Genomic DNA, 22,846 nt, shown 5'->3' on the forward strand with positions numbered 1-22,846 from the left:
GACAAAATTTAAAGTGAGGTTTACTTGGCACAGATGGTGTTATTATTCTCTAGCCATCACACTGCACAATCAACATTAACTTCATAATGACATCCATCCATCCATCCATTTTCTATACCGCTTATCCGTCAGGGTCGCGGGGGAGCTGGAGCCTGTCCCAGCTGACTACGGGCGAGAGGCGGGGTACACCCTGGACTGGTCGCCAGTCAATCGCAGGGCCAACACACAAAGACAAACAACCACACACTCTCACACTCACACCTAAGGGCAATTTAGAGTAGCCAATTAACCTAATGTGTATGTTTTTGGTATTGTGGGAGGAAGCCGGAGTACCCGGAGAAAACCCACACAGGCACAGGGAGAACATGCAAACTCCACATAGAAGGGCCCAGACCAGGATTCGAACCTGGAACCCTCTTGCTATGAGGCGACAGTGCTAACCACTGCACCGCCCTTCATAATGACATGTTACAGCAAAAAAAAAAAAAAAAAAAAAAGTGTTTATTGCCAGTTTAATTAGCAAACTTTAGAAGTGCTGGTAGGCAGATTTTGTTACTTCTGGACTGAACAGCGAGATGTTTCCTCTGCTTCCAGCTTTTAGGCTAAGCTAAATTCATCGTGTCAGACAAATGAGAGTGCAGTATCAAACTTCCCATCAACTTCTTGACAAGCAAGCAAATAGGAATGTTTCACAAAACATGGTTTCTCTTAGAAATATACGAGTATGAAGAAAGAAAAAAAACAGAGAGGACTCTCACCTCAGCCACTGTGGTGCTGCACAGACACAGTACGCCACAGCGTTCAGGGTGAAACCATCTCACCTGTGGTTAACAGCTACCATCAGCAGCTCTTCACCCTCTAGTTTCTCTGAACTGCTGTGTGAGAGACAGCAGCACTTGTACTTTGCTGCGACGACTTTGCACCTCACTGTCCGCGGTCTGTGTGATTCATTTCCTCCTCTCAGAGGGCCTGAGCACTTAAGCTGCACTTCAGAGACTGCAGCGAGAAGGAGCACCACAACCAATTTCACTTCACTGGCTCCAGCATTCTCACAGCTGCACACAAGGAAAAACAAACTCAAGTTCAACTTGTTCAACTGACAATTCAAATTCTGTTAGTTCTAAGCTTCTAATTACGGGTGCATGTCATTTCCTGCTCTCCATTACTTGGAAAGTGGAGTCACTTTTCACAGAAGTAGACCATCACTCACCACCATCTGAACTTTAATCGCTGTCTCAGACCGCAGGGAGACACAAAGCGTGAGCAGAGTTATCAGGCCTGGCTCTCTGCCCAGCCAATCACTACCCTCACCACGACATCTGATCCACTGCTAACCAACAGCTGCACCGTGTTTCTGGCACAGCCACACCTGTCGCTCATTTACATCTCCTTGCATTGTTCTGAACACTTCATGGCTGTAGAGGAATCTACAAAAAAAAAAAAAAAGGAGACACTTCTGAGTAAACATGCATGTTTGACAAAGCTTGGCCCGAGAAGACAAATTACTCAACAGAGAGCAACAAAACAAAACCTGGTTGCCTTCTGGTCTGCAGGAGTGGACATTAACACTCATACACGCTTAGCTCCCTTTATGGACTAAGTTATGGCTGAGGGAAAAAGCTGCAGACTGTGTGTGCGCATACATAAGTCATTCTTTGGGGAAAAATGTAAAGTGAATTTACTGGGGAAATACCAAGATATGAGCTACAGTCGTAACTATCTTCCCCACATGGCATCAATGATTTATTTCAGCCACAAAGCTTCTGTTAACACCCATAGAAGTTGATGAGAAAAACAGCTTTTTTTTTTTCTCCCCAGCTCTGCACCAAAATCTCTGGCTCTCTGTAGTAATGAGAAAGCCTGTGGCAGGGTTAACGCCCACCCTGCAGAGTGAGAGGTGGGCCAGTTGTCTCGCTGCTGAGTGATTCCTCTTCTGCAGCATAAATAATCTGAGGCTGAATAATGCTGGCAGCTCTCCAGCAGGGCTAAATTTAAAAAAAATAAAAAAAAACAACAACTTGGGAGTAATTTGGCCTCTGATGAGATAGTGATAGCTGTACAGCTGAGTCGCTACAGGGATTTCGCGTCTGTGCTTTTTTCATTCCCCCTGAAACGCAGATGCTAAACAAACTGCGAAGTGTGATGTGTACAGCTCCTGGGTCTACACAAGACAATAGAGCTGAAGTGAAATTTTTTTTTTCAGTGTTGCACACAGCTCTGCAACATGACTTTTAGCATGCTGTGAACATTTTTTCTCAGTGACTACTTCTTTCTTGGCCGGTTGAAGTGACTTTCTCCCGAGTTTGCCTGGCAACCTCACAATGACGATAAGACTCCAGGAAGTAACTGCACCCAGCCAAGACATACTCCCACACATAACCCCTTGGAAAATCACAAATGGTCATTTTTACAATTACGCTATTGTGCAAATTAAACAAATGAGATACAATGTGTTAATTAGTGAGCTTCTCAAGTGTTAGCAGGCCAATTTAATTTCCATGGGTGCTTTCTGGAGTACATGAGAAGTATTAAACCCACCTTCATGTGTGAATGCTAAATATGAAGCTACAGCTAGCAGCTTCTTGTGAAGACCGGAAACGCAAGGAAATGGCTAGCCTGTCTCTGTCCGAACGTCAGAAGATCTAACTGCACCTCCAGAGGTCATTAGAACATTATATTTGCATTTTTTAATACATACAAAACTGAGGTATAAGAACAAGTTTGTGCTTGGGGGCAGCCGTGGCCTAGAGGTTGGAGAAGCGGCTTGTGATTGGAGGGTCACTGGTTTGATTCCCCCACTGGGTGGGCAGGAAAAATTTGGGTGTGGTGGAGTGATAATGTGAAAAATGCTTCCCCCCTCCATTAGCTGGCTGATGTGCCCTTGAGCAAGGCACTTAACCCCCCCCAATATGCTCCCCAGGAGCTTGATGCCCCCCACTGCTCCTGTGTGTGTTTCACTGCATGTAATTTGCTGGGTGTTGCATGTGTGTTCAACTAAGGATGGGTCAAATGCAGAAGACAAATTCAGTGTGTTCATGTAAAAATATATATACTGTCAATAAAGATGATTGTTTTTCTTCTTCTTTCATTACATGCTGGGAGTAGCCAACAATAGCTAGCTAGCTGTTTCCACTTGCCTCTAGTCTTTATGCTAATCTAAGCTAAAATGCTAATGTAAACTAAGCCTGGTTCAAGTTTCATACTGAAGAAGTAGATGTGAGAGCGGTTATCTTCTTATCTAACTTTTGGCACCCAAATATCCCTTCTGACAAAATGTCTGACTCTTCCTTTCAACATTCCATGAGGAAATCACAGAGATGAATGTTATTTCTAAAAAACCCATTTCTGCACTAGAGGGACCTGACTCATTAAGACTACATTCACAAAGTAGTTGAAAGTGATTTTTTTCCCCCCCTGAAGTCTGATCTTTTTGCTCTGACTTTTCACATTCATCTTTGTGCGAGAGCAGATCTGTGCCAGATCCCATATTTAATGAAAATGTCACTGGCACGATAGTTCATCATCAAAATGAATAAAACAGGTGAAGACATTAATTTCTTTAATTGTTTGCTGTGATAAGAGTAATGTGTTGACTCTGCCAGCCTGAGGGTAAGAAGGCAGAAAAAAACTGAAACATGTTACCTTATCATCTGTTAAATTTGCAACTTTCCTGCTTCACAGGCTTTTTTTGCTGTGAAAAAAAAATCTGAGAGGGGGGGAAAAGAAAAGTAGAATTAAACCACTTTTATCTGCAGTGTGAATGTAACCCAAGTCACAAAATAAGGACATGGGACTCTAACTAGAAAAAATGAATGACTTAGAATTGATTATGAAGACTCAAGTCCCAAAATGGACTTAGCTGATACTGCTGTTACTGAGTAAACATCACATCAATTTTTTCCCATGAACTCAATAATAGCTTAGTAATAATCAAGTAGTTTAGAGCCAAAACTTTCACCACTAGTACATCAAATCAGCCTTACATTTGTGGTTCCACACTCATGAACTAGTTGGAACAGAAATTCAAACCGATACCTCAACTTCTGCACTTACTAGTTCCTATATTTTCAGACACACACACACACACACACACACACTCACATATAAAAGACGACAGAGTCCAAACAATTCACATTTAATGCCCTGGGCTTTATTGTCTTATTTTAGTGAGAGTTCTGTCACATTTTTTTAGTCTTTTCAGCCTCCAGGTGGGACAAGTAAACCTCAAGGATATATCCTGCCATTGGACTGGGCATTCAGATTCTGACAAAGACGAGAAGCACTACTAAATAATGCTGCCTTTGTGCCTAACTCTTCACAGAAGAGAGTACATAAAGTTCCCCAAAGGAAGGCACCCAATACTTGTGGTTTTTGGCCTTGCAGCCGTCTGGAGATTCTTTTTTCAAAGAAAAAACGAAAATAAAGAAAAAGGGGAAACGAGGGGAGAAAACTGCCGTTTTCCCACAACCCCTACACCCCCTCATTAGCATTTTTTTTTGTTATTAAAAACTGGAATGATGAAACACGTACAGCGATTACTGCCCATTCACCTCCCTTATCACCTATGCATGAACAAGTAACAAATTAACAAAAGAATGAAGTCTTTCAATAAATGAAAAGCTCACAATCAAGTTTACCACAAGAACAAAAGAAAATACAAAAATAACTGAATTTTTGTTTTACAAAAAAATGTTTATGGGATAAAACAAATATAAAAGGGGACTTTGCTTGCATGAAAATGAAGAACCCCTTAAAACAAAAAAAAAAAAAATAATACAAAAGCAGCATTGATATTTATCAAAACCATGAACAAAAACATCACAAAAAAATAGTGCTTTAATCAGAAGCAGCAGAGGCTTCTGGGAAGAGACTTCATCCCTGTTTTGTTACTTGTGTTTGGGACAATGGTGACGGAAGCTCCCAGGAAGAGAGGCTCGCCTCTCTTCAAGTGAACCCCAGTCACCTGCAAACACACTGCCGCCTCTTCATCCTGCTCCTCCTGGTTCTCCTGGTCTGTATGTATGTCACCATTGATTTTCACATAATCCACAGAGAGAAGCACAGGGACCCAAAATAAACGTGGGTGGGGGGGGGCCTGCTGTGTGTTCACAATATACAAAAATACCCAGGAGTCCGTAGCTACCTAACATTTACTACAGCACAGGAACCAACAAAGGTACAGTGTACAAATAAAAAACAAAACAAAAACAAAACAAAAAAAACTGTAAACACAGCACAATAAATAGATAAAAACAGCAGGCTCCGCACCATGCACATGATGTGATAAAACTCTTTGTCTATACAACTCCCACATCTCTCACACTCGCCACAAGTTACTTGGCTTATTTTTTTTTTTTCCTTTAAGTTTGACTCCCAAGTGCAAAAACATCACAAATGGACAGTTCTGTATTCAAGAAATATATACAAGGGGCATGTTACAAATATGTAGTTATTTTACAGATACTAATTTTGCCATATTCATAATTTACAGATGTCAATCTTGTACTTTAACAGTAACAAAACAACAAAAGCAAAACAAAAAAAAAAAAAGGTTTTAAAAAGTATGAGAGATGAGAATTGCAAGCGAGGGGCCGCAGCCGCTCGTCATTCCGTCAGTCTGCACCAGAGTCCTGCTGTCCCTTTTGCATTCCCTATGCTACGATGCACAGCACCTTAAGAGAGGACTCTTCTCTGCACCGCTACTACGTCACCTCCATGGCCACCGTGTTGTCTGCTATACTGTTCAGTGCTGGCTTGTCTTCGTCGTGATTATCCCTGTGGAAGAGAGGAGAGAAAAGACTCACACTGATGCTTTTTTATCTTAGCTTAACAAGACTACATCTCAGTCAACAGATCTTTTGTCTGTGTGTGTGTGTGTGTGTGCTGAAGAGCTCTAACGTTACATTAGTTTGGCTCTTCTTTCAGGCCTGTGAATTCTCAGCTGCATAATCTTAAGCAGACACTGCCTTGGCAACACTGAGATGAAATTTGCCAGGAAGACTTAAGCAAGGACTTCTCCAAAAACAAACATAAAAGGTAATAATGTGAAATGTGATCTGATAGAGCAAGCGAGACATTTAAAGTTAAATCCTTCTGGGGGGTGTGGATTTCTGTATATGGAAGCTGTCATCCCTCCGTCTGTGTGGAGGCTTCAAGCCTGTGCTGCTTCAGTTTTGGGGTAAACTAATTAAAGCCTCTGGCTGAACGTTTGCTTATGCTGCATCAGCACGAAGTCAATCAAAACAAGCATGTGTTCTTTTTGGCTGTTTTTGATGTGAAGATCTTATAGCAACGATTCAGAATTGACACCAAGGAAAATGTTGAATTCTTATGTGCCTTTTGTCAGATGTTAAATGAGATGAGAATATCTCTATCACTTGCATGTCTGTGCGTCATATTAATTGCAAAGGTGTACCGAAGCCTCACCTTGAGCCCAGGTCCATGGATGATGCTCCAGAGACTTTGGGCATCTGTAGGTTGGTGGTGGTGGACAGCTTTAAGGCAGAGGGTGGCACATTGCCGAGAGTCCGGGGAATGTGGCGTCCGGCCAGGGTGGCGGCCGACGGCACGCTCAGACAGATGTTGTTCCCGATGAGGACCTGAGTGGTGGCGGGGGTGGCGTTGGCAGCGCTGCATCCCAGGATCCCCAGTGCTGCTGCTGCGTGGGCGCTGGGTGTGGGGGTGAGGGAGGCGGGGACGGCGTTGGAGGGGGAAGCGGTGGTCGAGTTGGAGGAGGGCTGGAGGAAAGTTGGGGCCACAGAGGTGGTAGTGTGTGTCGACTGGTTGGCCTGGTGAAGAGCCGCAGTGGTGCTGGAGAGGTGCAATCCTTTGAAAACACCTGATGAACAGAGAAAAGTTCGATGAAGATCAGCAAAAAAAACAACACGGAATCTGAATGCACGGACACACTTTGTCTAATAATGTTTCTCTTGATTTCAAGATTTTGTCAGATTCAGTGACAATACACGGGTTTGTTGCACAGTCTAATGCAATGTAATACAACAGACATGCAATAAATCCTATCAGTGTGAAGCCTATCCTCTTAACTTTTTGCTGAAGCAGTCAGTGAGGCGTTGATGCAATGCCAAAGTAATTTCTAAAACTCTTGGTAATTGTGTTGCTGTAATATTTCCCCTGCACTGCAAAAGGTTTCTAATTTTCTCTCCACCTCTACTTATACACGAGGGAGAAAGAGCATTACTGACAGGGGCTCTACAAATATGCACTTATGTGTTCCAAATATTAGTATTTCCAAATATTAGACCCTTAATATGCAGTTTCTCTTACGACTGTTTTAATTATTGGGTCCCAACCATTTTGAGATTTTGCATGAGACTCCTTAAAATGATCCAAAGCCCACCCCTCACTACAAGTCATGGCCTTATTGTGATCATGTTTCGTAGGCAGTTAAAGAATGACTTTTCCTTTCCTTGGATCATTTTATTTGAAGGACTTTTACAGCCTCAAGAGCCAAAAGTATCCAGTATTTAAAGAGAAAAAGCTAAAACTGAGATTACAAAAAAAAAAAAAAGTTAATGTAACACTTTCTTATCCCATTCATCATCTGGATCGATCCCTTAGAGAACAGGCACCCACAGTATGAAACTAGGCAGACAAGAAATAGATCTTGACTACTTCTCTACCAAGAACCAAGACAGACAGACAAAAAAAAATCAATATGCCCTAAATAGTTAGTAGTAGTAGTAGTAGTAGTTAGTAATAGTGAAATAAATCAATGATACGGGGGCACCCACCTGCACCTGCCAAGACCCCGTTGACTCCACTTGCCAGCACCAGCTCTTCTTTGGACTTGAAAGCCAGCAGCTGGTCCGTGGTCACGAGGGCTGAAGCAGCAAACTGGGCGCTGGCCTGGTCCAACGTCTTGGACATAAGTGCCTAAATGGAAACCAGAGAGAAAACATAAGGGTGTGTGCCAAAAAACTTGACCGCTTGCCTAAAATGTACAAAACTGCTGAAGCTACTGAGCTCAGCACTTCTGCAGCCAAACAGGAACTCTGCAGAAGCCTGTAGCATTCACACCGCCCGTGGGAATGAGGATGTGTCCCATTTCCTCAGGATGGGTGAACTGACCTTCAACTGTAAAATGAGTACCATATTGGAAGAACTCTGTTTGATTTAGTTTAATCAATTTGCCTTTATTTGGTAATAAAAGCACATATGAGAACTGTGCCAACAATTACAGAAACTGACACAGCAAAAAAAAAGGCAGCAGGCATGAGAGTACAAGTAGGTTAAGAAAGACCCAAATCTGATTATGGCCAGGATGGGATCATATGAAACCTTTTTTTCTGTTACAAAGTTTTACAATGAGACCACGTGTAGAAAAGGCTGTAAGCTGTGTGTCTGTCCTTACTGACCTGTGTGTTGGTGGTTGTTGCAGGGTTGTTGGCTTGTTGCTGCTGTTGGCTCTGCTCCAGCTGCTGTTTCTGCATGAGGGCCAGCTGCTCCTGGTGCTGCTGGTACTGCTCTGCTGTGAACACTGTGGATAGGAAGGGCAAGATGATCTGGTCAAAACCTGAATCTGGATTTTGTTTTCTATGCACTTGGCAGGATGCACTCTGGTCAATGTAATTTTTGTACTGAAGCTAACAGTAGCCAATATGTTGCGCAGACATTTTTCATCTTCTTAACATGCTTTAACAGCTTTGTTAACTGAAATGACAAAAATTTTGTTTTCCTGCTTTGTTTTCTATGCACTTGGCAGGATGTATTCTGGTCAATGTAATTTTTGTACTGAAGCTAACAGTAGCCAATATGTTGCGCAGACATTTTTCATCTTCTTAACATGCTTTAACAGCTTTGTTAACTGAAATGACAAAAATTTTGTTTTCCTGCTTTGTTTTCTATGCACTTGGCAGGATGTATTCTGGTCAATGTAATTTTTGTACTGAAGCTAACAGTAGCCAATTTGTTGCACAGACATTTTTCATCTTCTTAACATGCTTTAACAGCTTTGTTAACTGAAATGGCAAAAATTTTGTTTTCCTGCTTGGGGAAAATTGAACTTTAGGGCCATTAAGTCCTATTAAAATAGAGACAACATTCCAGTGTGGTCTTTTTTTGTGTGTGAATATACAAAAGCGATGTCTTGGTAGGATTTCAGACAGCTGATGTGGGTGTGTTGCTACAGGGCTCTAGTTAAAACAAAGGAAAACTCTGATATGAAAGAAATCACTGCATTGCTGGTGCATGCCTTCACCATCTAGTCGAGTCCTAGTCACAGTAATATGTAGGAACACTTCTACAGACTTTTAGTATTTTTACAAAGCAGTACAGATGACAGTCACCTGAAGCTCACTGTCATCAAAATCAATGAGCCTGTGGTGCACACTGCTGTTGGTCTATTAGCGTGTAAGCTCACTGAGAGAAACAAGAAACAGTCAGATTCCTTCTGCGTTCACATGGTTGAACAATAAAGCCCACCCGACTGAACATGAAGAAGCTACAAATTGTAAAACGTGGAAAGAAAAATGAAGACGGAAACAATCAGCGCAGTTTCAAGGTGAGCACTCAATGCTAGTGTCATCACATCAGTATCTGACTAAATGTCAAATATGGTCATCATCTCCCTTTCTGTTCCTGAGTTATGGTGTTGAATAATGGACAGTAACATCGCGATGTCAGGGTGAAACTGACCTTTGACCTTTTGGATATAAAACGTCAAAACTTCATCATTTTATCCTATTGGATATTTGTTTTGTTTTTTTTTTCATTGGTAAAGTATGGATTCTCGAGTTCTGGCCAAAAAGCGTTTTGTGAGGTCACAGTGATGCAAGTTCAACTCAACACTCAGTTCATCCTTGAGTGCCACATTAGAAGAAATTCCTTTAAGGCAATTCTGAGATATTGCATTCAAAGATAATGGGGCAGATGAGGGACACCCCTAAACTACCACTTCAGAAAATTCAGACACTGATCACAAGAGGAAAGAACACACGTCCACAACAACAAGTTTAACTCTGGTCCTTACAAACTTATTTAAAAACTGGATGCCTCAACAGGGACACTATTTTAAAACTAGTTCATTAGCAGACAATCTCCCTGGTGTCAATTATTTAGACAGCAGTTACCACAAAGTAAAATTTAAGATTTACAGCAACAAGGTGAAACATCAAGCAAATTAAGTTTTTATTAAACCCTGGAGATATATGCATAAAATCCACTACTGTTTAATACACTGATCATGAAGGCAACAAGTGAAACCTAAAGAAAGTCAGATGATGTTTCACCCTAAACTTACCAAAGTATCAACAGATTAGGAAGTTTGGGACTGGTGAGACCAGGTTTCTGATTAATTCATTTCATATCCCTTGTAATTTGCTTGACATTCTGCCATGATACTAAGCAGGCCCAGTGTGGTTCAAATATTCACCAAGCTTGCCCTCTCTACAGCCACCAGCCCGGACTCACGCTCGCACATCTCATGAATTTATTTATACAAGTCTATTTCTAATTGACTCCCCAAGCCATGGGAGCAGGAATTAATGTATTATAATATGTAGAGAAGGTTGAAAGCAAAAAGTTCATATGATTTTACAGCAGCATGGGAGTACAAACTCAAGCAGAGCAATCTACCTTTGAGAAGCCTCATCAAAATGTGTTACACAAGAGCAGCAGCAAGCCTCGACCAAACAACACTAAGCTGCCTTTTAAGTCGAACTTTATTTTTCTCGTCATTGAATATTCACATGCACAAAAATCAATTAAACAACAGCTCCTCACATAATTTTATGCATGGAGAAATTTTTCAATTAAACTCCTCCTCACACCACAAAGGCAATTTTGTCTTTCTCTAACAGAAAGGATCTTCTAATGGTCAGGGCAGGCAGCCTTTCCTACTTTGCTTCAGTTCTAAACAATCAATATTCATGACATTTTGAAGCTGTTTATTTTTAATTATTAAGCCTCTATTGGTTGGGCAGAATGAAGTATGTCCCATAGCACAAAGGAATTTGACACAAGTAAAGCGATTTTATTTTAACATTTATAATGAGGTACCTTTGAAAAGATATCCTGTGAAGTTTTTGACAACCAGTGGCGTAAAAAGCAATGTTTTTACAAGTGAATCCTAGTTATGTTAGCATCAGGCACACGGGCAATGTTAGGTACACATTCTTGCCACCCATTTCACTCATTCCACTAATTGACAGTTGCTTTGGTTTACAAAGAAGGATGACAATGAGCTGGCAAAGGTGAGGAAGAAGAAGTGATGAACAACAGTGAAGGATTTGAAATATTTTCAAACTACAATTACCTACCCATGAGGTTGTATTTGAGAAGCAGTCAAGTTGTAGTTAACATCTACAACTGTCCAGACTTATACACGTAGTAAAGACACTGAAAATATAAACTGTACTTTTCTGACAGAGTGGAAGTTAATACTATATAAACCTGATTCAAGTGAATAATTTTTTGTAAGAAACATGTCTTCACTTAGAGACTACTTTAACAAATAAACTGCTGTATGTCTATTAGTGTCACTGAAGAGGAATATAAAAACAGTCAGATTACAAATTCAAATATGTGTTTACATACTTGACCAATAAAGCTGACTGAACATGAAGAAGCTGCAAGTTGATGCTTCACACACCTCTTGAACAGCACAGAAGACCTACACAATCAGCACACCTTCAATATGAGTACCCAACGTCAGTGTCGCCAATTCAGTATCTGACCAAATGTGAAATATGGTCACAGTCTCCCTTTTCTATTCCCGAGGTTTGGTGTCGAATAATGGCACCTTTGTGGAGAGCTGAAGACAAGCTCTGTTTCCTCCATGATAACATCATTCATGGGAAATACTAATTTTGAGGGAAAATAATTGCTGAAAAAATGTAAACTGATGCCGTCTATGGTTATTTGCCTGTTCATTTCCAGATTTAATTGGATCAGCATATCAGCCTATAAGAAACATTTATCAGGTAGTCACAGACTACGAACATAAAACAGAAGACACATAAACACACTCTCAACCTCACAACCTAGAAAGATGACCTTAGATTGGTCTAAAACCATCAATAGATGAGACCATTCTAAATCTCTGAGACAGAATCCACAGGCTCACAAAACGGCCGCAATAAAGTACTTCAACGAAGTGCAAGGTGACATGTGATGACAAGAGTCACAAAACAAACTGAAGGCAAACTGCATAACTGACTGGAGCTCAGACTGATTTTAACAACTCTGTTAATTACAGCACAGAGTGCACAAAGGGTAACTAGGCTTTGCAAACTTCTGCTCATAACAATAACAAGTAACAAACACAACTGTTCCAAACTGTGTTCAGACCAATTACAATTTTAGCTGTAAAGTTAGACATACAATGCCAAAGATGCGAAAGAAAACACTGAGCAGCATGGCAGAGAAAACAACTGACTCACCATTGACAGGAGTGGGGGCTGGACCTGTGCGGGTCTGGGAGCTGGCTCCTCCAGACAGGGTCCGGGTTAGTCCTGACACTGTCCGCCCAAAATCCTTAAATCCTCTGCGAGACAAGTCTCCTCCACCCAAGGGGTGTTGGGATAGCGTCCGTGGTCTGAAGTGCCTCCAGCGGCAAGATTTAATGTTCAAAAGAATCTGGCTGAGGTCCATGGGTGTCTGTAAAGATGGCGACTGGGGTGATGAAGAGGAGGGAAAGTGGGAGGAGCTGGTTGGGTCCGAGGTATTGGTTTCTGAGGTACTGGCGTTGGAGCTGCGGAGCGGAGAACTTGGAAGTGGTGAGGCAAGTGGTTTGGGCTCTGGGTCAGAGTCCAAGCTCTGACAGATGCTGTCTAGATCTGTGTGTGCTCTGTCCAACAAGATCCTGAAACAAAAGCAAAAATGATCAGTATAAATCACCTTCAGTGAGTTGGTAAAACTCATCTGAGGTCAGATGAAATGAAAAACAAAGCTATTAACCGTACAGTTCAACATCAGCATCCTTTGGTTATGAATACAGGCACAAGTGCAGCTATTCCTTGCATACTACTCAGATAATTACATTGTCCAGTGAGCCAAACACCAATTATGGCTGCTGTGAAGCAGTGAGTTGGGACTGGGTATTTTGGGAAGGAAAAAGGCGAAGGTGAAAAAATGAAGAGGAGGAAGACAAATGAGATATACAGGGGACGTCCTTCAGCAGAACTGTCAGGACCAAAATTGTGATTAAACCTTGAAGTCATGTCTCTATTTAACACAGCACGCTGCCTGAGTAGATATATGCTCACTCTGCTCTCACACGGGTCTTGATCTCACACCCTTTGCCACATAATTATGACAAATATAAGAGGGTTCATTCGCAGAACAGCTCAGACTTTCATTATTTAAAATTTCTTAGATGAGATTTTTTTTTTTTTTTTTTTTAAAAATCACATATCTAATCCAGTGTTTCCCAGTCCTAGTCCAGGGACCTCCTGCCCTGCATGTTTCTGCTGCAACACACCTGATTCAGATTACTGGGTCTTTATCAGGCTTCTGTTGAGTTTGATGGCGAGCAGTTCTGCCATGAGTGCACAGCAGAACACTTGTGTAACGGACTTCAAGTTTAAACGCACACTGCAGCTTCACGAAGCTTGTTAAAATCCAGAAAAAGGGAGGAAAAAATAGCCTGAGGCTGGCACTAGAGCAAAGGTCATGTTAAGTAAATGTAAAGTGACATTTCTGGATGGAATGTCAGGGAATAGTCAACATTATAAGTATACAATTATGCAAGTCTGTACTAAATGACATAGAACTCCTTGCTGAGATATTTAACTGTGGAGTCATGCTGGTAAGTAGAACAAATGGACCGACTGACACTGCAATTCCCAAAGGCACACTGCTAGTTCACCTAAACAAACACTCTTAAATCCATGTTTTCTAAGGTGCTCAAGTATCGCTATCATAAGCGCACATCATATTGCAAAAGACAGACGGATCCTTCAGCTTCCCTGAGGGCAGGTGAAAAGGTTGACTGCAGACAGAAACACTGCCAATATCATGCATGCATCTGTCAAACAGATACCACCTAACCCAGTTGGTCTCCTCGACAGCACTGTGGAAGCCGCTGGCCAACTCTTCCAGCCAGAGTGCTTAATTCAGTCGTCTGTATAATTACTGACGATATATCAGTGTGAGATGCGGGACATGTTACTGTTTAAACTAAGCAGAAGGTAAGTTCTCCGATTTGTCTACAGGCCACAGTGGCAGGTGAAACCCAAAATGGGACTGTCATGTTCATCATTTTACCAACCAGCTTGATATTTATAATAGAACGTGTCGGCCAAATGATCACTGGTAACCTGCCAAAGAGCTGGTATGGTAAACAACCTCAGCAGTGACAGCTAGCACTTGGCTGAATTTCCTCTGTTCAGTCTTGAGTACTGGCAGTATTCCCACGCACATTTCATTTGACCATTTTCTGTCTTTATTTAATGAACTGGTTGCTTTTAGAATATCATGAATAAGATGAAAACACACAATACCTGGCCAACAACTGATCACACTTGCGTCACAAAGGTCAGAGGCTCAATTTATAGCTTTTAATATTTAAAAGCTTTGGAAATTTAGCAATCTTTTCAAAACTTTGAAACAATCCACTGCCATTCTACTTGTGCATATGCAGAAGAATTCAAACATCACTGATTAAATCTCAGCAAGTATGAGGAATCCAAACGGCCAGCTTGAACTCACCTGCCCCCTCTGCCCACGCGTCGTCGTGCCAAACCTATGCAGCGCGGTGGCATGTTCAGCGAGGTCATACAGTAGCGGAAGCGTGGGTCGCCGAGCCCACCCTCCGACGGGCTTACCCAGGGCCAGTTGCCACTCTGGTCTGGACAAGACTGAAGGAAGATGAAGAGGACACCCAAAAAGAGAAAACAAGGGAGAAAGTAGATGACAAATATTAAAATTGAGAGAAAAGAGATGAAGATAAAGAAAAAAAGCAAGTCTTTGTGATTGCATTGTCCTGTCCAGTGGACTGTGGAAGACTAACAGCCAGGCCAGCCAGACTGACCAGCCTGCTGTTGGCACTATAAATAGAAGCATGGGAGTCATAGGAGGGCACTCACAGCGTAGTACTGACAGCCGGCCTTCCTCCTTAACGCATAGCAGCCATCTGGGTCATTTTCCTCTTCTGCCTCTGAGGAACCTGAATGGATCTATACAATAAAAATTATATTAGCAAATTAAAAGCTTGCAGCTTGAATGTGTACCCTTTCATACACCTGACACAGTGCCACAGTAGTCAATGCCAAGCATGATTTTCATAGTAGCTGTCAATACTGGCTAGGTGCTTTCACCTTACATTTTATGACTTAAGACTTAATGGAATGAAAATCATCATCATCATCACCACAAAAGTCCTCTGAAATAAAATTTTGTTTACCTGTGAGAAGGGTTCTTCATCTGAGCTGGGGAAATCGTACTGGTTGAGGTCCTTGGGATTGAACACAGAGGGCCCAGAATGTTGAGGTGCTGACAGAGGGGGGATCTTGGGTTTCTTTTCGTATTTCCTTTTGGTTCGTACTGCCTCCGTCTTCTCAGGCTGTGAGGGGACGAGGGAAAATGTTCAATATTTATACTACAGTATGTGTAATCGCAAATGCATTCCAAGATGAAAAGCAATACTGGCTGTGGTAGTCTCGTGTTTGTGGTCTATGCGCAGGCGACGAGTGTGCGTAGAAACAACAGTGTGTAAAAGAGGCATTGATATGCAGATGGCAGCATGTGCCAGATGCCACTGCCTAGCCAGATGGCTGTTCCCCACTCCTCCTCCTCCTCCTCAATCCAACCCGTGCCACCGCTCACCCCAACTTCCCCATTGGGACGAGCCCTCCCTGTCTGAACAGACTCCAGCTCTACTAGGATTAGTCAGATCCTATTCAGTCCTTAGATGTGGGGGACAAAGCAAAGAGAGAGGCAGGGATTCTACGGTGAAGAACTGCTGTGTCAGATCAATAGAAGAAGAGAGGTTAGAGCCATGAGGGAGGTGGGAGCAGAGTTTACATCTATAAACAAAAGGGTAAAGTGAACCAGCTGGTTGAGGAAAAAGGAGTGGAGAAAAGGGGGAAATAGTTGTTTCCCTGAAGGGCAGGGGCAGGGTTGTTGGACATTGGAGCTAATGAACTCATTATGAGAAGAGGTGACATGGAGTTCACAACAGTGCTGCGTAATGAAGTGTTACATTACTGAAGCATCTGGCAACCCAGTTGTAAATTAAATATTTGAAGTTATCAGCACATAAAGAATGTACCCTAACACCACAATTATAACAACTAATCATAATTTCACAACACAACTGTCAGTCTGGTAAAACTAACTCCTCTAATACTTTTCCTATGAAAAGGTTTTTTTAAATATAGTTATTCAGTTCTGTTTTCTGGAGAAAAAAAAGTGAAAAGCACTTTTCTAAGGATTTTCTGAGGAAAGTTAAATATTCACAAGAAATCTTGATAAATGGTAATGTTTTACCAAAAATCTTTTACATGCTTCCAAGCATAGCAATGACTAAGTACTTTCAACAAACTATTTGGCTCAACAAAGGAAAATCTCAAGGTCTCATCTGAGTGTTTTCGATACAAAGTACAGTATACTGCATTAGACTGTTCCTCACTTTAGCCATTGTCACGGTGTGAATGACTCAAGAAGGACAAATGTGAAGTCAACAACATTTTCTGATACTTCTGCAGACATTCTGTTCCAACGCCCACACTCATCAAGAGCGAGAAATTATGAGAATCATTATCTATTCTGTATCTGACATCACTGGGAGGAAGCCAGTGTGTTATGAATCTAGATGGCCTTACTTTCTTGTAGTCCTTCATATCCAAGTGGTCCTGGTGTCTATACTGGTTACTGTTGGACAGGGGAATGATGGGGATGGTGTAGACAGGCTTCACCAGAGCTCTCTGCGCAAGCGCCTCTGCCATCACCTCACTGCCAAAGTCTGGCATTGCATTCCTGATGGAAAGAGATAAAACGATAGAGGGGTTGGTGACACATAAAAAGGGCCACAGCCGAACAGATTCTGGGATTATTTCATTTCAGTTAAACTGAATCTCTCTGTGGCAAACAGTAGTATGAACGTAGCTAACCTGAAAGAAAAATGCCTAAAGAAGGGACACAAGGTTTAATGTGGAGCTATACAAACAGACTGAATGAGTGAGTGTACTACTCTAACATCAAAATACAGAGAGGTTCATATTCATTGGAAAGGCTTAATTCAACTTCTGACCTCCAAATTTTAAGCAGTTAAAGAATTTCTAATTTATATAAAAACATCTTCTTGACAAGTCACTAATAAAAGAAAATGTAGTTGCAACTAACTTTATCTAAACTGTCTTATGGCATTTTTATATCAACAACATTTACAGCAGAAAAAGAATATGGAGAAATGTGATTTATGCTGCAGTATTCAGCAACATGATAGCTATTTAATGCCTAATTGCTGACACCATACATTTGGGGCCATCACACCAAAGAATAAGCAGCCCAAAACACACTACTGTCAGACTACACACACCACTAACAACACCTGGGTCACTCTACACCAGCATAATATCATGAAGTGGGCTGGAGAAGCTATATACTGAGAATGGAGTGGTCCAATCTGGGAGTGAGCACTGGCTTTGATGTGCAGGCACAAACCAGGCTGGGATAACAAGAGGAAATTGAAATGTCACTACAAATCAAAAGCACTTCAAGGAGAAGGGTCCAATTTAAGCTCACACTGACAGCTACTTTCAGAGAAAATTCATTCTATTCGGATGTCATGTTTAGATGGATCACAAGGGTCTGCTGAGGGAAGAAAAAAAAGAACAATTCAAAGTCTAACTTGGAAAGGAAAAAAATTATAACAGAAAATAATATAAACTGATCATCTAGTACAGACTGGGGGGAAAAAAGATCCTCACACTCTCAGAAGTCCATGAAATAATTTGCTCCTGACATTACTGAATAAACAGGGTGAACTCTAAATTGAAATACATGCAAAGCACTGCACATAATTGTGCCCCCAATTAACACTAGCAGCAAAGCCTGACAAAAGACTGCCTCTTTCATACCATCAATCTGTTGTCCTATTGGCCTCACCTTGGATTTAAAGTTGACAGGTAAACAAAAGCCTAATCGAACATGTGGACTAAAGTCATAAGCCATCAAAAACACCACACGCAGTAAAGGTCTGACACGGTCACCTTCTCAGAGATACACAATTAGTGTCCTCCATCATAAACCCCTACAAAAAAGTCTTCTAATAGCAGAAATCTGTAGTTGCTGGAGTGCATACAACCCTCACAACCACTGCCCAATACTCTCCAGGCCTGTTTCACACTCTGGTCATACCTCTTCTCCACAATCTCCAGTGTGAGATGAAGCAGTTCCCTTTTGCTTTTTTCCCTCCTCTTGATCATCTCCAGGATGGTGACAGCTCGGCTTAGGTCCCTGCGCAGCTTGAGCATCTTCTCATATGATGCTTCGTCATTCTTTCGATTCTGAAAACGGAACAGCGATCATTCAGAAATAATGCCACTTATCAACAGTGTTTTTATGCTGGATCTTTTTCAGATGTCAAATTACTAATGCTTTCAGTTTTTTTTAAAACTTTAATTTAATCTTAAGGGTGATCTGATTGATTGGCGACCAGTCACTGTCAAAGGCCAATAAGATAAACACATGAAACAGTTTTTCCATGCGCTGCTACACAGCATGCTGGAAATTCTGAGCCAACTGGGCTATAGAAAGTGTGTTTGCAGTAAGCAGGCTGTTGCTTAGCAAATGGCAAACTGAACTGAGCGTTGACCACAAAATGCATCTTCTCATTCTGTTACAATAGATACCATCAATGGTTTCCGGCTACTTGGCCTATGACAGCGTAATAATACTACTACTAGTAGTACTACCAGTACTAGTAAATGTACTGGTGCAACCTATGCAGCCTTTGCACATCCAACACTGGACTTAGTGTTATCGCCATACGCGCGTGTACAACAGCACAAGTCTGAAGATTCCTACCTTCCTGGTCTGCATCTTCTCTGTCCGTCGGCGGAAGGCCACATAGGGGTCGCTGGTGCTAGAGCCATCCCTCTTCTCCTGTTTGACATTTGGGATGAGGCAGCCACCCTTGCAGGTTTTCCTCTTGCGGCTCCAGTAGTCAAACACCTCCTTGATCAGCTCATCGTCCTCTTTCAGCAGCAGTTTGGCCTCCTGGAGGCTGACGAGCTGTGAGCAATATAGGAAAAGTCAGTGCAATGAGTCACGGCAAATGTAACAAGTATTTACATAGGGCATTTAAGCTACAGTCATTTAAAAACATGACAAAAAGAAAACACAGCCTTTTGGCTTATGGCCTGCCACACAGTTTGTGAAAGCCATACATGACCTCTTCATCCGTGAGCTGCGTTGCTGCTACAGCAGTCAGCCCTATCTTTCTACATGGACTCTGCCTTTGATGATGATCGTTGATGTAATTTTCCTTTACACCCAGGTAAAGGACTGCACAGGACTCACTGCACTGACTTTTCTCTGAACAGCATGGCAAAGCAGTTGAAGAGTTAAGTTTGTCTGACTGATGTGCGCATTCTATGCACGTGGCACAGCAGCTGTAGCTTTGGTCAGGATCTCACAGTAACGGTATCATTGTAATAATTAATGTTCTGTGTTCTGCTTTACATCTACAAAGGTCAGCTTGTACACACAGATTTCAGATTCATACAAGTGTGATAATTTGTAATAAACAGCCATCTGGATAAATCCTGAGCTCCATCAGACCAATCAGGACATTTTTAAATAAAAAAAGATTAGAGCTGAAGATAAGCATACCCACCCACACCCCCACCATATCTGAGCGAAGATTTTATCTTGGCCTACAAACTAGTCGAGTGAAGGTTTAGTCAGTACTCAAAGAAAGAACCAGACCACAGCTAATTTGGAGCAGACAACCAAGACAATGTTAAATTCAGAATTTTGCTTTCAGGTAAAAATTTTTTTTAACCTAATAACAGCTGCCATGCAAAGTAACCAATATTCTGACCTGGTTGTGCTTGCTGCCATTTATTTGGTAAAATGATCATTAATATGTAGGTCATTAATGCTGGCTGTGTGTGCCCCGCGATAGGCTTACTTGCGTGGCATGCAGACGCACCCATATTTTTGCTGAAGTGTGCACATAGTTTTGGGTGATGATACGATCAGGATTGGGGGGGAGGAAATCACATCCCAGCCCCCCAACTTCCTCTGATAAATAATGAACAGTCCCTTAGTGAGCTTATTTCTTGTGTGCAAAAGCAAAGCCAGGATGCAAATACCATTCAAACCAGTATTTTCCCCACAGAGACTGACAAATACCTGCTGTCCACTGCCTTTCTCCAGTCGGTCTATCATTTCCTCAAACTGCAAGGCTGTGATTTCCATTTTCTTCTTCAGCTTATTCACAAACGTCTCATCCTCTGAATCTAGGTCGTAGTCTGGCTGCTCTGTATCCAAACTGAAAGCTGTGAGATGTGAGAAACAGACACATTAATTCAAGGGCATCGTCAGAAACAGTACTGCCTTAAGTCAACACAATATCACTTCTGTTTTCAAGTGCAAATGTGATCTACCAAAACAAAATAAAGCCATGTCATGATTTTATAATGTAGAAGTTGTTTGTATTTAACAACAGTACATTTCAGGCTAAGTCAATAAACACAATCCACGGAGTAGTAAATGCAGGCCCCTTTATCTTCACATAATTACTGCCAATTTATTATTATTATTTATCGCCTGAGGCTTAGATTTTTTGCCCAACAGTCAGTCTGGTCAGAATCTTGAACCATGGCTTGAAGAATGTTAAACAATAACATATTAGTCTCATGAAACAGGAAAGTTTCTGACTGTAATTCATGAGCAACTGTGAACACTGCATGGAGAAGAAGAGAGAAAAAAGCGTCAGTTTACTGCACTGTCACTATGAGAGCCCCACTACTCAACACATTAAACTGTCAAAACCTGAAACCTTAGGGAACTTATGCAGCATTTGTTCTCTCTGCCCCATATTTAGACTATTAGATAACATAAACACAGAGCTGCACAATTATAGCGAACATATCTTCCACAATAGTCCTGCTGGTTTATGTGTTGCTACTTCAAACACAGTGCATCAAACGGCTGCAGTATACAGCAAACAAAGGTTATCTGTGCTCATATTTTTGTTGAGAAATGCTTCTTCTTCATTGTGGCTTCTGGACTGATGTTTAATGTCATTCTTTTCAGATCAAGAATTTAGTCATTTTGGGAACCAGCAAACAAGTTCGACTGCAACCAATAACATGACACTGTTGACCAGACGCTGCAAACAGTGTACTTGGGTCTATGTAAAACAGAGATGTGCGAACTCTTAGGCAGTAACACTGGTTATACAGGTAAAACAGGCGGCCGCAACACTTGTTGGTTGCAATCTTATCATTCCAACTGCAAATACGGCAATTTCAATTCTGAACGGAGCATTCAGTTAGTCCAACTCTGTTCTTTTTCCACCAATAACCTACTGTCCCTCAATTTGTATCAGTCAAGGAGACAGATCAGACACTTTCAGACATTTCCTGATTGCAAATTTTTGCCATCAGACCCTCTAGGGACAACAATACAATACAGAATGTGGGTCAAGACTGATGTCCCTTTCTTACATGGAACCTGAGACATTGCTGTCTTTATTTATCTGCATCAGCTAGTCTTTATTTTTTAGTGCTCACACATAAGGTTTCTATGAAAACTTTTTGCTTCCCAGGATCCGAGACAAATCAGGGTTGCTCAGTTAGTAACCAGCTGGACAGACATGACATCCACAATAATACGTAACTGCTCCATAAACCCTGAAGTTTAATACACAGTCTCTCAATCAGCAGCATAAACACAGACCTGGCGCATCCAAAAGACAAAAACATCACCACATGCTCACAGACCACTAAGACAATTGAGAGGATAATCCTGCTGCAAGCCGCCTGCTACTCACGCTGTATGTGAATAAGCTGCTTTGGCATCTTGAACTCCCCAGGGTAGAGGGACTCGTAGTGTGTGATGTTGCGCTCTGCCTCTGGGACGGGGATAACCATGTTGTCCCGCTTCTCGCCGTATACCTGCTGCGCTGAGATGGCCCGCTGGAGATGGTGCTCCTGCAAGAGCGTAAGAAAACAGTTGTTTACAATGGACTGTTTGCAGTTAAAGGAGCTGTATGGACTTCTTGGTTGTATACCATTGATTTTCATCCAAGCACACTCTCACAGTAGCAGGGCAAAATCAATGTCTGACTTATCAACCAGGAAATATCACCTATTTTTCAGAAATATGCATTAAAAAAATAAATACTGGAAATAAATACTGCAAGTGGAAAAAAAAAAACAAAACACATTAACATTGAACCCTGCTTTGTTTCTCGATGTGCTAAATACAGGAACCCCATCGGTTTCAGAGAAGACTAACAACCACAAACTCACCAGATATTCCATATTAGCACCATTAAAGCACAAGACCTTTCAGTACAGGCTTGTTAAGACCCTGAGCTACAAACCACCGGAAGATGATACCTTCGAAAACATTACAGAGCAGGACAGTTTGCTATCACAATATATTGCAGAAGCTATAATGGGAAAACAAAATGGTTTAAAAAAAAAAAGACAAAAATAACAAAACAAAAAGAAATTAGTCCTTTTGTGCTGATTTTCCACATCTAGGTATGTGTTGTGTAAACAGAATTATAGCCATCCCATTAGTGCGGGCTGGCTACAGTAGGGTCACCACAGTCGCATTTCTTGTTAAATCCTTTTCCTTATTGTCTTCTGATATTTTTCTTCTGGCATTTGTTACCTCCTATATATACCATCACAGTTCTCAG

The 22,846-nt window shown here is 41.6% G+C and overlaps 1 protein-coding gene across 3 annotated transcripts in view; it reads right to left on the reverse strand.

Annotated features, from left to right (window-relative positions):
• Positions 1–4,128: 4,128 nt before the first annotated feature.
• epc1a (enhancer of polycomb homolog 1 (Drosophila) a) overlaps positions 4,129–22,846 on the reverse strand; it is a 28,049-nt gene continuing 9,331 nt past the window's right edge. For all 3 annotated transcript variants that reach the window (XM_046371042.1, XM_046371041.1, XM_046371040.1), the window contains 13 exons: positions 21,968–22,127; positions 20,323–20,468; positions 18,991–19,197; positions 18,322–18,470; positions 16,785–16,938; positions 15,365–15,523; positions 15,048–15,137; positions 14,671–14,819; positions 12,402–12,823; positions 8,379–8,500; positions 7,755–7,896; positions 6,427–6,838; positions 4,129–5,775 (listed from right to left, as the gene is read on the reverse strand). In XM_046371042.1, the coding sequence (XP_046226998.1) occupies positions 5,703–5,775; positions 6,427–6,838; positions 7,755–7,896; positions 8,379–8,500; positions 12,402–12,823; positions 14,671–14,819; positions 15,048–15,137; positions 15,365–15,523; positions 16,785–16,938; positions 18,322–18,470; positions 18,991–19,197; positions 20,323–20,468; positions 21,968–22,067 (2,325 nt within the window). In that variant the 5' untranslated portion in view covers positions 22,068–22,127 and the 3' untranslated portion in view covers positions 4,129–5,702. The remainder of the gene's footprint in view (positions 5,776–6,426; positions 6,839–7,754; positions 7,897–8,378; positions 8,501–12,401; positions 12,824–14,670; positions 14,820–15,047; positions 15,138–15,364; positions 15,524–16,784; positions 16,939–18,321; positions 18,471–18,990; positions 19,198–20,322; positions 20,469–21,967; positions 22,128–22,846) is intronic.

This window comes from Scatophagus argus, chromosome 18, assembly GCF_020382885.2.
Source record: "Scatophagus argus isolate fScaArg1 chromosome 18, fScaArg1.pri, whole genome shotgun sequence".
Taxonomy (NCBI): Eukaryota; Metazoa; Chordata; class Actinopteri; family Scatophagidae; genus Scatophagus; species Scatophagus argus.